Here is a 14,261-nt window from a genome sequence, read left to right on the forward strand (position 1 = left end):
ACCCTTTTTCCCTTTTGTTGTCCCATTTTTTTTTTTTTTTTTTTTTAAGAATTTTTGCAATATGGTGTGTGCACTTACCAGAGAAAGAGAGAAATCACTTCCCAGGGAGGATGGCCACGCTGCAATCCCTTCTCTTCCATTCTCCTCTTGGGATTTTGGACACATACGCACAAGTCCCAACATGAGTTTCAAGCCACCAGGTCCAAGATTTGAACCACAGTTGGCCATGTGGGAGTCCAGCGTCTTAACTACCATGCCACCTGCTGGCCCACGCCCTTTTACTTTTTACATGATCCCCTGTCTACAATGTCCTAGATGGGGCAGCTTCCCCACCCAACTTGCTGATAACACTCCTGATGAAGCCTCAAAACCTTATGGTAGCTGACAAAGGGATTTTCAAAAACCATGTCACAGAGGGTTCTTCAGCCCACAACAAATATGCCAGCTTCCGGGCTCTTCCCAAACACAGAAGGAGGCACAGAAACCTCCCCTCCTGCCACCCTATGTGCAGCTCTGGAGTTTTCAGTGCTTTCCCTGTCATGACTGCCTGTACCACAGCAGCTGAGCTGGCCCACAGCAGAACACAAAGACAACTTGTTCCCAACTCCTCCTCCTCCCCCTGCTTCTTGGGAGCAGGGAATGGGCAAGGGTTGGAAAGAGGCAATTAGAGAGCAGAGCAGCAGGCTGTCCCTGGCTTAGCACTCAGGCAGCTGCCTACATGCACCAACTCACCACCAGGCTGTGGGCTGACCCCGGCTCCTTCTGCAATGTGTGGGGCTCCTTGGCAACCCCCATGCCCACAGCACACCGGAGTTCTGTGGCTGTCACAGGGTTAGACAAAGACCTCGAGGGAAAGGCCGTGGGGTGGCCAAGGCACAGTGCAGACCAAAACTTACCTTCTACCTTAGTAGAGGACACTAAAAAGAACATGCGTGGCAGCATGCAGAGATCAACTATGAGATCTGTTAGTTAATTTAGGATATTCCTTTTCTCAACCTCATGCAAAATAGAATGAGAAGTTTCAAAAGCTCAAATGGTGGACCAACAAGTGGCATGGTGGTTAAGGCACTAGATTCCCCCATGGTTGACCATGGTTCAAGTCCTGGACTCAGCAACTTGAAAATCACACCAGGCGCATGTGTATGTGTGCCCCAAATCCTTAAAGGAGAATGGAGAAGGGATTGTGGGCTTGGGGGATGATTTCTTACTTTCCCTCTCTCTGGCAAGCTCTTGCACCCTATGGCAAAAACCTAAAAAGACCCTCTCAAATGGTAAGGGTATTTTAACAGCTCATTATTTGCTGAATACCTACTATGCCCCTGTTCCTGAGCTAAGTCTTTACATTTACTACCTTGCTTAACTCTTTTAACTTTTTAAAGTTTATTTATATATTTCTCCCATGAAAAGAGACAAAGGGAGAGACAGACTCTCTCAATAGGGTCTTCATGCTGTGATACTACCCTAGTCAGCCAGGATCACATGCATGTGTACCAGGCGTGCGTAGGGAACCTTTGGGACACAGACCCAGGACATTCTAACGTGGCCTTAGTATTGTGGAGTTTTGCATTAGTCCTATGCCACCAGTTGGCTGGCTGCTGCTATCTATCTCTCTCTCTACATATTTTCATTCTTATAAACTGGAGAGTGGTATATTCACAGGAGACAGAGTGACAGAGAGAGCAAGAAGAAGAAAGCACCTACCGTGGGGCATAGTTACACTGCAATCTCTTCTCCATTTTTCCATCCCGCCAGGATTCTGAGTATACATGCACATACACCTACCATGTTTCTCAAGCTGCCAAGGGTGAGATTTGAACCATTCAGTTGGCCATATGGGATTTGGCTTCCTTAACCACCAGGCCATAGGGTTGGTCCTGAATGATTTAAATTGACAGGGGGTATATGCTCAGTGGGAGCAAAAAGCACCCCCCTCAATGAGGCATGGTCATACCGCAGGATTCTGGGCATGGATGCACATGTGCGTGGACTGTTTTCCCAGCCACTGAAACTGGGATCAGAACCATGGCTAGCCATGTGGGACCTTGTTTCCCTAACTGGTATAGCTAAGGGGCCAGTCTTGAAATGTATATGCATCATCTCTTGGCCTTTCGGCTAAGATCAAGTGAAACTTACCCCATTTATTCATAACCACAAAAACCTGGGTGCAACCTAGATGCCCTTCAATAGGTGAATAAATTAACATTCCATATGGTGGAATACCATTCAGCACAGTATTACAACAATATAAAGGACTATACATACAGCAATAAAAAAGAATGAGGTTAAACCATGCAAAGACACAGGTGACTCTTTTTTTTTTTTTTGGAGAGATTTTCACTGTAGGGCGCGTGCGCTCGCCAGACAGACAGAGAGAGACATAGAGACAGAAAGCGAGAAATCACCCCCCAGGGGGGATGGTCACGCCGCAATCCCTTCTCCTCCATTCTCCTCTCGGGATCTTGGGCACGCACGCACACGCGCCCGGCGTGAGTTTTAAGCCACCGGGTTCGGGACGCGAACCGCGGTTGACTACATGGGAGTCCAGCGACATAGCCATTACGCTAACTGCTGGTTCCCAGGTGACTCTTGAATGCATTCTAAGTGAGCGACTTCTATCTGAAAAGGCTGTGTGCTACGACTGATCCTTAAACATGTGAGAGATTAGGGGTGCTCACTCTCTGTGCAGTTGAACATGTATATAATATGATATAAAGGTTTATTTTACATGTGTGCACATGTGAGGAAGAGAAGAGAAAACCCTCAAAAGGGCCTGGCCATGCTGTCACCCTTCCAGCCCTTTAGCTCACCAGGATCTTAGGCACGCGTGTACCTGATGTGTTTTAGATTGACCAGGCAGGGCTCCGGACAGGTGGTCAGCCATGTGGCTTCCAGCACTGCAATTCTATACACTACCGCCTGTGCCAGAGGCTGAGCCCACATATGCATATATACACATACAAATTTAGTTTTTGTTATAGGGTACATATGCTCACTAGAGGAAAAAGACAGCGAGGGGGAGAAAGTGAAAAAGCACCTTCCCAGAAGGTGGCCACACCGCAATCCTTTCTCCTCTCAGGATTTTGGGCATGCACACAAATACATGCACCTGATGTGTTTTTCAAGCCTCTGAGTCTGGGACTGCAACTGTGCAGTTGGCTTTGTGGGATCCAATTGCCTTAACCTCCATGCCATCTGCTGGCCCTTGTGTATGATTTTTGACTCTCCAAACATCAGTATGCTAACTAATAGCGTACTACTGATGCCTGGCAACTTAAACTGTTGGTTGGCACACACTTTGTATTTTACATGTATTACATTCTTTTTATAAAAAGAGCTTTTTTTTTTTGGTAATTTATTATTTTTAAAATTTGATTAGAGAGAGACAGAGAGAGAAAGAGAAAAGAAAAGTGAGAAAGCAAGTTACCAGGTCTAGGACTTGGCCATGTAGGAGCTCAGCACCTTAACCACCATGCCACCTGCCAGCCCCTACATATTGTATTCATTTTTTTTTTTGGGAGAGGTTTTCGCTATAGGGCGTGTGCGCTCGCCAGACAGACAGAGAGAGACATAGAGACAGAAAGCGAGAAATCAACCCCCAGGGGGAGATGGCCACCGCAACCTCTTCTCCTCCATTCTCCTCTTGGGATCTTGGGCACGCACACACATGCACCCGGCGTGAGTTTTAAGCCACTGGGTCCAGGACGTGAACCGCGGTCGACTACGTGGGAGTCCAGTGACATGGCCATTACACTAACTGCTGGTTCCCTACATATTGTATTCTTACGCACCCTACGATTCAGATGTGGTGGTGCATGCCTATAGTTCCAGCTATTTAGAAGGCTGAGGCAGGAAGACTGCAACATGGTGACACACCATCAGGGGAAAGGAAGGGAAAGGAGTTCAGAGCTTTGTAATAATCCAAACTGGCTTAATGCTGTCCAGTGGTGTCATTCAGATATAAGGCCCACCCTGCAGGGTATCTGCACTGAGTTACTAGACCAGCACAGAAAACAAGTGGGTATCATTCCTCTCCAATGACAGAACAAAACAGAACTCCTAGTCATCTGCTCCTTACTGCTTTTCAGAATACCCAGAAGCTTGAGTGATATAATACCTACAAGTCCATCAAGGACCCAAAAGTGCACCAAAGCCATCTAGTGGCACAACTGAGTATTACCACATTAATTTCTATTCATTCCAACTTTCTCCAGTGAGAGTACATGCACTAAGGCAAAAATCTCTCAACTACAAACAAAAACCCAGCTTTCTTGGATATGACATCAAAGGTACAGGCAACACAAGAAAAAAAAGACAAATTAGACTTTTTGAAAGTCAACAATTTTGTGTAAAAGATAATACCAACAGAGTAAAAAGGCAAACCACAGAAAATATTTGCAAATATATTATTTGATAATGGGTTAATGTCCAGAAAATACAGGGAGGGGGGACCAGCAGTTGGTGTAATGGCTATGTCATTGGACTCCCATGTAGTCGACCGCAATTTGAGTCCCGGACCCGGTGGCTTAAACTCATGCCAGGTGCGTGTGTGTGCATGCCCAAGATCCCAAGAAGAGAATGGAAGAGAAGGGATTGCAGCGTGGCCATCCCCCCTGGGGGCTGATTTCTCGCTTTTTGTCTCTCTGTCTTTCTTGCGAGTGCATGCACCCTATAGCAAAAACCTCTCCAAGAAAAAAAGAAAAGAAAAGAAAATACAGGGAGGGAACTTCTAAAACCTAAAAACAAAAAACCAAACTTGATTGTAAAATGGACAAAGAATTTGGACATCTCTCCAAAGAAGATATAAAATGTCTGATCAGCACACAAAAAGATGCTTATCACTAATACTACAGAGATGCAAATCAAAAGACAATGTGATACTACCCACTAGGGTAGCTACTACCTAAAAATAAAATAGAATAAAATAAATCAGAAATAGCAAGTGTTGGTGAAAGTGAAGATGTGGAGAACCCAGAGGCTTTGTGCACTGCTAATGAGAACGTTAAATGGTTCAATTATTGTGAAAAACAGCATGACTGTTTCTCAAAATTAAAAACAAGACTATACTATATAATCCAGCAACTCAATGTCTGGGTATACATGCAAAAGAACAAAGGGCAGGGTCTCCAAGAGATACTGTACATTCATGTTCACAGCAGCATTTTTCATAATAATTTAAAGGTACAGGCAACCCAAATGTTTATAGACAAATGAACAAAGAAGCAAACTGTGATATATATGCATAGTGAAATATAACTCAGCCTTAAAAAGGAAGGGAACTGACACACTCTACAACATGGATAAACCTTAAGGCTACGATGCTAAATAAAACAAGCTAATTACAGAAAGATAAATACTCTATGAGTCCACTTACATGAGCTACTTAAAGAAATCAAAATCATAGAAATGAACTGGAATGGTGGTTGCCAGGGGCTGGAGGGAGATGATGCTTAATGGATCCAGAGTTTCAGTTAGGAAAAGATGACAAAGATGACGGTGGTAATGGTTACACAACAATCTGAAGGAACTCAATGCCACTGAACCTAAAAAACAATGCTGAGATGGTCAACTTTGTTATATAAACTACCACAATAAAAAAGAAGACTGGGGGGTCCAGCAGGTGGTGTAGTGATTATGGTGGTTAATGCACTGGACTCCCACATGGCAGACCGCAGTTCATGTCCCAGACTTGTAGGCTTGAAATTCATGCCAGGCACGTGTGCATACGTGCCCAAAATCCTGAGAGGAGAAAGAAGGAGGGATTGCGGTGTGGCCACCCCCCACCTGGGGGGTGATTTCTAACTTTCTGTTTTTCTGCCTCTCCATCAAGCATATACACCCTACAACAAAAATCTCTATTAAAAAAAAAAAGAGAGATTAGAGGTAAGGGGCAGAAACCCAGCTACGTGGATTGTCACCTGTACCCTTTTACTCTAGGACTGATTACTGAAAAGTTACTGTGTGATTCTAAAAAGTTAACACAGGTTCCCTACGTACAAACTTGCAGCAAACTGACCTCAGTTTCTTGTAGTGAAAGGGTTCTTAGATTTATTGGTGAATGAAACCTCCCACACATGATGTGTGTATGTATCTGTGTGTGTGTGTGTGTGTATATGTGTATTTAATTTGCCAGATGATGCATGTACTTACTGGAGACAGTCAGAAAAAGAGAGAGAAGGAGAAAGTACCTCCTATGGGGAGTGTTCACATCACAGTATCTTCTCCTCCATCTCTCCCCCTTTTTTGGAATTTTGGGCATGCAAGCACATGAGTCTGGCATGTTTCTTTTCTTTTCTTTTTTTTTTTTTTTTTTAACCTTAAGAGAGATTTTTGCTATAGGGTGTGTGCACTCACAGAAAGACAGAGATAGGAAAGTGAGAAATCACTCCCCAGGGATAATGGCCATGCTATGCTGCAATTCCTTCTCCATTCTCCTCTTGGGATTTTGGGCATGCATGCACATGCGGCCGGCATGAGTTTCAAGCCACTGGGTCCGGAACTCAAACAATAGTCATTCACGTGGGCGACAAGTGACATAACCATTACACCATCTGCTGGTCCCAGAGCCTGGCATGTTTCTTAAACCGCTGGGTCTGGGACTTGAACTACATGGCTGGTCATGTGGGATCCAGCCGTCTTAACCACCAGGCCACAGGCTGGCCCTTTTTATTTAAAAAAAATAAAAATAAAAATTGTCAGAGGGCACATGTGCTCACAAGAGAGAGAAAAAGAGAGAGAAAGCACTCCCCAGGACACATGTGGAATGGTCACACCTCAATCCCTTCTCCATTTCTCTCTCCTGTCAAGATTTTGGACATACACATACATGTACCTGGTGTGCTTTTCAAACCACTGGATCTGGGTCTCAAACCATGCAGTCAGCCATGTGGGATCTAGCACCTTAACACTATACCACCAGTTGGCCTAATATGGTTTATCTTAATAACAGCAGGCATCTGGCAAACCCATCAAATTGCAGAATGTGAGCTCTAGACTATAATTTGACAAGCTAAAGAACAAAACCCCCCAAAAAGCCATTCAAACAAGAGAAGCCAGATGCCTAAGTTCAAAGAGTGAGAGCTGAGCCTGAAATTTAGATCTAATATACTTATTTGATGACTTCAAATTCCCTTTCACACCTCCTGTGACACCCTGTGAAGGAAATGAAGGAAGTAAAGAGTGGGCTGAAGCTTAGCTGGAAAGCACTCTACCCTCAGCATTTAGGAGCAGGTCAATGTCAGCCTACACAAATCTCTAGTGGATTCTGAAGGGCTCTGTCCTTGCCCCAGTCCTGCTCAACAGTTTTACCAACGACAAATGAGGTGTTTATCAAACCTACTCATGACAATGCAAGAAAGACTCCAGGAACAGAATTCAAAGGATTTTAGAAGCCTGAATCAACAGAACCAACAATATCAGATGGCATGTAAAGAGCCAAATGTAAAATTCCGTATTTGGATTCAAAAGCCAGTTCAAAGGCTCCAGGTAATCAAAACAAGGACATCTGACTCCATCTGTCCCACCAAATACAGCTATAGCTCCTAGACAGAAGGCACAGACTCCAAAAAGTAAACAGATCAGCCATGAAGACCAGACTACAAAGTGTCACTGGAACAGCAGCAAATTTCCTGTTTTTATTCTTTGCCTTCTTATGTCCCTCAGGTTGGACCCAGAGACAGAGTACAGACTAGGCACAGACAGAGCTGCAGGAGAAATTCTCCAGTTTAGATTGAAGGAGAGACAATGGGGTCTCCTAATGCCCAGAGTAAGGGCATCTCATCTGTGTTTCCCTTCTTTTTTCCATTCTCACATAACCTAGATCATGCGCTGTCTGCTAAGGTTGTGGTGGCAGCGGGAGCTTGGAAGTGCCTAAGATTTTGAACAAAGGAAACCATTCTTTCTGACCAGAGGAGCTGTGGTCTCAAGAGTTGGGCAAGTTCCTGTTGCTTTCTTCTCCCTGTCCTCCCACTGTATGGCCCTGAACATGGGGACAGTTGCAGGGGGTTTTGCAGGAGAGTGGGTAACTAAAGCCATAGCTTTCCAGTAGGAGGCATGTAAAGAGGAGGAAAGAAAAGGAAACCAGAAAGTACAGGGGGCATTATGGAAAGGAAAAGATCAGAAGGGACAGGACACTCTGAAGCTGTTGAGGAACTCCAGGGCTCACCCTAGGCAGCAGAGGCCTGGATCTGGCCCTAACTAGCATGCCAAACATGCTGAGAATAGAACTTAAAGAAACAGACTAGCCACTGGGTGGTATATGCAGGACACATCTGGGAAGCACAGCAAATGCTATGAAAAGAATCTGACAGGGAACCAGGAGTTAGCGTAATGGCTATGTCGCTGGACTCCCATAGTCAACAACAGTTCGCGTTCTGGACCCGGTGGCTTAAAACTCACGCCGGGCGCGTGTGCGTGTGTGCCCAAGATCCTGACAGGAGAAGGAGGAGAAGGGATTGTAGCATGACCATCCCCCCTGGGGGGTGATTTCTCGTTTTCTGTCTCTATGTCTCTGTCTGTCTGGCGAGCGCACGTGCCCTATAGCGAAAACATCTCAAAAAAAAAAAAAAAAGAAAAGAAAAGAATCTGACAGTGGAATCATAATACATAGGAGGCTGACGAGAACCTGCGTTCTGAACACAACCAGGTTGCTTGCTCACTTGAACATCGATGAGACCCAACCTTCATAATCTAATACTCACTTTCTTCTTTATAAATGCCAGAGCCACATTGTGTACACCAGATAAAGAGAAAGCACCCCAATGGGACCCGGTCATGCCATAATCCTTTTTCCTCCATTTCTCCATCCTATCAGGATCCTGGGCAAGCATGTTGACATGCTGCCGCTGTGCTACAGGGTCAGTCCATGTTACAATCAAAATGCCTAGACCACGACAGAAAATCACTCAGCATATGAAAAACAAGAAAAATCCCAAATTGCATGGAAAAAGATAAGCAACAAACTTGAGTGCCAAGGTGATACAGATGCTGGTATTATCAAATACGTAAAAGCAGCTACTTAAATAATTATCCAGAAAGTAAGGGTGAACGCTCTTAAAGGGAATGAAAAAACAGGAAGCTCAGCGAAGAAATAGAAGGTATTACAGTAGCATCAGGCTCAGCTGCAGGGGCAGGTGCTGCTAAGACTCTGCTACTTGAAACCCAGGCCACTTAGGAGGCCTGGGTTTGATTTTCTGTCTAACCTAAATAGTCCAAGCACAGTGGCATTCACCCGGCAGGCGGAGGCAGCAGGACTGTGACACAGTGAGACTCTGTTAAAATATATCTCCCAGGCAAGCCAGTGGCATGGTAGTTGAGATGGCTGGACTGTGCAGCACGTGACCGACTGTGCAGTTCAAATGTCAGACCCAGGGACTTGAAAATCACGCCAGGCACGTATGCATATGTGCCCAAAATCCTGAGAGGAAAAATGGAGAAAGGAATGTGGCATGGTCAGCCCCACAAAAGGGGTGATTTCTCAGGAAACCAGAGAGAACTCCCTACACCCCAGTCTCTGGTGAGTGCATGTGCCCTATAGCAAAACTAATAAAAAAAAAAAGGTCTGACTTGAAACCATAAACCAATCCTCTACTCACGAACCGAGCCCAGTCAATCGTGGGAATAGCCGCCCAGTCAGTAATGTAGTAGATGGCTGTCATTCTCTGGTCTCTTAGCATCCTCAATTCTTTCCATCTGGGGCCTCTCTCCCCCTTATTCTCAGCCTATGGGCTCCTGGAGAAGGCAGCCTACCTTGTGATAGGTTCTGAGGCAGATAGGATTGGAAACACAGTAGGATGCTAACCCACTATCCATCCTCAGTCCTCCTTGGTAACAAAACTTCAATCTTGGGAACCAGCAGTTAGCGTAATGGCTGTGTCGCTGGACTCCCACGTAGTCGACCGCGGTTCGTGTCCTGGACCCGGTGGCTTAAACTCACGCCGGGCACGTGTGCATGCGTGCCCAAGATCCCGAGAGGAGAATGGAGGAGAAGGGATTGCGGCGTGGCCATTCCCCCTGGGGGGTGATTTCTTGCTTTCTGTCTCTCTGTCTCTCTCTGTCTGTCTGGCGAGCGCATGCGCCCTATAGCAAAAACCTCTCCAAAAAAAAAAAAAAAAAAAAACTTCAATCTTGGCTGTGGTGGCAACGTACCTGGCTCCCAGTAATGCATCACTGTAGGTTTAAGCTAGTTATGACAATTCTATTTTCTATTCATCTAGCCTGATGGCAGCAATGACTACAACGTGACCTGGTATATAAGGTCACATCTGTTAGGTTCTCCTGGGGAAGTTTTATTGCCCAGTGAAAAATTACTGATGAGAAGTACCACCTCTCTCCCCTTCCTGCTTTGAACTCAGGTATGATGCCAGGAGCTGTAGCAGCCACCTCATATTCTCAGGGTAAAGGCCAAGAGAACTCAGGGCCTGGCACTGTTGAGTTGCTGAAACACACCAGGTTGCCACCTACCACCAGGTATCTTATGTGCAAAAAAACTAATCTCTCTGCTCAAGCACCATTGGTTGAATTTTATGTTTGCTGTAGCTAAAGCATTCTTTTTTAAAAAAATTTTTGCTAAAAAGGGTGTGTGCATGCTCCAGAGAGGGAGAAGGAAGTGAGCAATCACCCCGTTGGAGGATGGCCACACAGCAACCTCTTCCCCATCCCCTCTCAGAATTTTGGACATGCATGCACATACGCCCAGTGTGAGTTATAAGCACTTGGGTCCAGGACTCAAACAGTGGTTGAACATGTGGTAGTCCAGCACCTTAACCACTATGCCACCTGTTGGTCCCCATGTCATTTCTTTCTTTCTTTTATTTTGTTTGAGATGTTTTTGCTATAGGGCACATGTGCTCGCCAGAGAGAGAGAGAGAGAGACAGAGACAGAAAGCGAGAAATTATCCTCGAGAGGGATGGCCACGCTGCAATCCCTTCTCCTCCATTCTCTTTCCAGGATCTTGGGTATGCATGCACACATGCCTGGTGTGAGTTTAAGCCACTGGGTCCAGGAGTCGAACCGCGGTTGACTATATGGGAGTCCAGTGACATAGCCATTACGCCAACTGCTGGTCCCCCCATGTCATTTCTTAAGTGGTAAGCAAACACCCTTGACTTCTAAATCTCAGCATTTCTTGATAGTTCACTCACTGCAATCAATACAGAGAAAAGTTACAACCAAAGCAAGTGAGTACATTCACCTTCTTTTTGTTTCTTCTGTTCGAGCTTCATCTTCTTTGCCAATAATTTCTTCTCTTTTAACTTCTGGCTACAAGCATAAAACACATACATTAAACAAAGTAAAACGGATGTGCATGCATGTCCAAAATCCTGAGGTGCGAATGGAGAAATAACTGTGGCATGGCCATCCCCCTTGAATTCTCATTCTTTCTCTCTCTCTCTCTCTCTCTCTCTCTCTCTCCCCCTCTCTGGTCATTGCATATATCCTATGGCAAAAAAATACCCAAAAAGGGAAAAAAAAAAAAAGCAAAATGGGAGGGGCCAGTAGGTGGTGTGGCGGTAAAAGTACTGGACTCCCATGAGGCCAACTGCAATTTGAGTCCCAAATTTGGTGGCTTGAAAATCACTCTGGGCACATGTGCATGCATGCCCCAAAAATCCCAAGAGAATGGATTGGGCCTGGCCATGCCCCCTGGGCGGGGGGGAGGGGGGAAGGAGAGTTATTGGTCACTTTCACTTTGTCTCTCCCTCTCTCTCCAACAAGCACATCCTATAGCAAAAAAACAAAAAAACAAAAACAAAAAAACCTTTAAAATAAATAAATAAATAAATAAATAAATAAATAAATGCAAAATGGGGACAGCAGGTGACAGAGAGATTAAGGCAGCTGGATTCCACAAAGCCGATTCCTCAGTTCCAGTCCTGGAATTTTTAACCAGCAGCTTAAAAATCACACAGGGGGGCCGGCAGATGGTGTAGTGGTTGGGATGCTGGATTCCCACGTGGCTGACTGTAGTTCAAGTCCTACAGCTGGCAGCTTGCTTTCTCACTTTTCTTCTCTCTTTCTGTCTCTCTCTGCTCAAATTAAAATAAATAACAATGATAAGTAAAATTAAATAAAATAATTCTTTAATAATAAAAAAAAATCACACAGGGAGGACCAGCAGATGGCATAGTGGTAAGTTGCTGGATTCCCACATGGTTGACTGCGGTTCAAGTACCAGAATCAGCTTGAAACTCATACTGGACGTGTGTGCATGCAAAACCAAAAATTCCAAGAGGAGACTGGAGGGATTGAGGCATGGCCATACCCCCCAAGGGGGTGATTTCTCACTTTCTATCTTTCTTTGTCTCTCCAGCAAGTGCACACACCCTATAGCAAAAATCTCTTAAAAAAAAAAAAATTACACCAGGTACGTGTGTGCTGCCCAAAATCTCAAGAGGAGAACAGAGGAGAAAGAATGGTGGCATGGCTACCCCTTCTAGGGGGTGATTTTTCACTTTCTCTGTCTTTCTCTGTCAAGTGCACCTTCCTATAGCAAAAAAATGAAAAGATTAAAAAGAAAAACAAACACCACATACATGATTCCTAAACTACTTAATTAATTACCTTGTTAACTACCTTCTTAATTTTTCTAATATTTGAGAAAACAAATACCTACTTATGGCATAAGTTTAAAAACCTTAAAAACTTTCAGGGACTAGCAGGTGGCATGGTGGTTAAGGTGCTGGACACTCTCACATGGCTGACCATGGTTCAGGGCCTGGACCTGGTGGCTTGCTTTCTCATTTTCCCTCTCTCTTTCCCCCTTTAAAAAATAATTATTTATTTAATTTTATTTATTCATTTATTTATTTTGACCAGAGAGGCACAGAGCAAGAACGAGACAGAGAGAGAGAGAGAGAGAGAGAAAGCAAGCCGCCAGGTCTGAGATTTGAAACGTGGTTGGCCATGGGGAAGTCCAGCGACTTTAACCACCACACCACCTGGCAGCCCAAATAAATAATTCTTTAAAAAAACCTTAAAACTTTGTAACAACACAGCCATTATAGTAACAAAATAAAAGATAAAGTTTCTCATAATTCTGCAACTGTGACATTATTAAGCTGTTTTCATTATTAATAGAGAGAAAATCCTAGGGAGTCCTGAGGTGATTAAAGCAATCTCAGAAATATTGGACATGCTTCTTCATTCCAACATATTTAGGGACTGTTTTTAGAATTCTGCTCAGCTCTCTAAAAGTTGATGGATCATGTGTGTGCACGCGTGCGCACACACACATACACACACACACACACACACACAGCCTGTGTATATCGATGAGTCACTTGGGGAAGTCATGGATTCTAACTCAAGGAATAGTGGGAAGTAGGAACAAATGGGAAGTTTGGTTCTGGCATTTGTTAAACCTGATGTTAAAGTACAGCGGCAAAGGACACAAAGGAGACAAGAAACCCATGTGATCACTAGAGGCCTGGCTTCTAAGCTTTGGAGAATCTGTAACAAGCTGCGGGCAATAAGGGATACCCCCCAATAGCCACCACCCACTACCTGCTCTGCTTACTAGAAGAAAAGGCATTCCTCTACCGGGCTGCTCCATCTCAGGTTAACACCCCAACTCCTAGAGGTCACGCAGATGAACTCTAGCCGCAAGGACTCAGTTCATTCGTGAACCAGCCATTTTCATACCTCCTGCCCAACTCACTGCTGTCAGGAAAGCCATGATGCTCTTACCGCTTTTTCCGACGCTTTGCAGTCTGTTCTTCTGCAGCAATTTTATTCTTTTCCAGTCTTTTCTGAAACTCTGCATCCAATTTTTGCTGTAAAAAAACACACATCATTTAAATATACTCTGGTCTGGGTAACTACAGGAGGTGTTTCACTTGGCCTGGGTATAACAGTTCTAGGAGTCTTACCACTAGGGGCGCTATAGGCACTATTTAGGTCCCCAGGGCCACTTTAACTTTAAAAGGTTGCCCCATAGATAGGGCAGGTAATCAATAAATGGGTCTCTAATGGCAAAGTAGCTTTTACAGTTCACTGAGATGCCATTGACAAACCACAAAATATAAAAGAGAAAATATGAGAGGGAACATACAGTACAGTACTGACGATCTGTTCAGCCACAGCCTAGGATCATATCTCATCAGATGGAATGACTACAGGGCCAAAACTGTGGACGCTCCAAGTCCTAATCCCAGCTAGTTACCAAATGACCAGTTCTTTCTTTCTTTCTTTCTTTTTTTTAAAAAATTACTTATTTAATTTATTATTATTATTATTATTTTAATTTGCTACAGGGCATGTGTGC

The 14,261-nt window shown here is 44.4% G+C and overlaps 1 protein-coding gene across 1 annotated transcript in view; it reads right to left on the reverse strand.

Annotated features, from left to right (window-relative positions):
• Positions 1–14,261, reverse strand: part of PRKRIP1 (PRKR interacting protein 1) — a 31,619-nt gene that overhangs the window by 7,852 nt on the left and 9,506 nt on the right. Inside the window, exons 4-5 of the mRNA XM_006155663.3 lie at positions 13,685–13,770; positions 11,190–11,257 (exon numbers count right to left, since the gene is read on the reverse strand). Coding sequence (XP_006155725.1) covers positions 11,190–11,257; positions 13,685–13,770 — 154 coding nt within the window. The remainder of the gene's footprint in view (positions 1–11,189; positions 11,258–13,684; positions 13,771–14,261) is intronic.

This window comes from Tupaia chinensis, unplaced genomic scaffold (assembly GCF_000334495.1).
Source record: "Tupaia chinensis unplaced genomic scaffold, TupChi_1.0 Scaffold000465_1, whole genome shotgun sequence".
Classification (NCBI taxonomy): domain Eukaryota; kingdom Metazoa; phylum Chordata; class Mammalia; order Scandentia; family Tupaiidae; genus Tupaia; species Tupaia belangeri.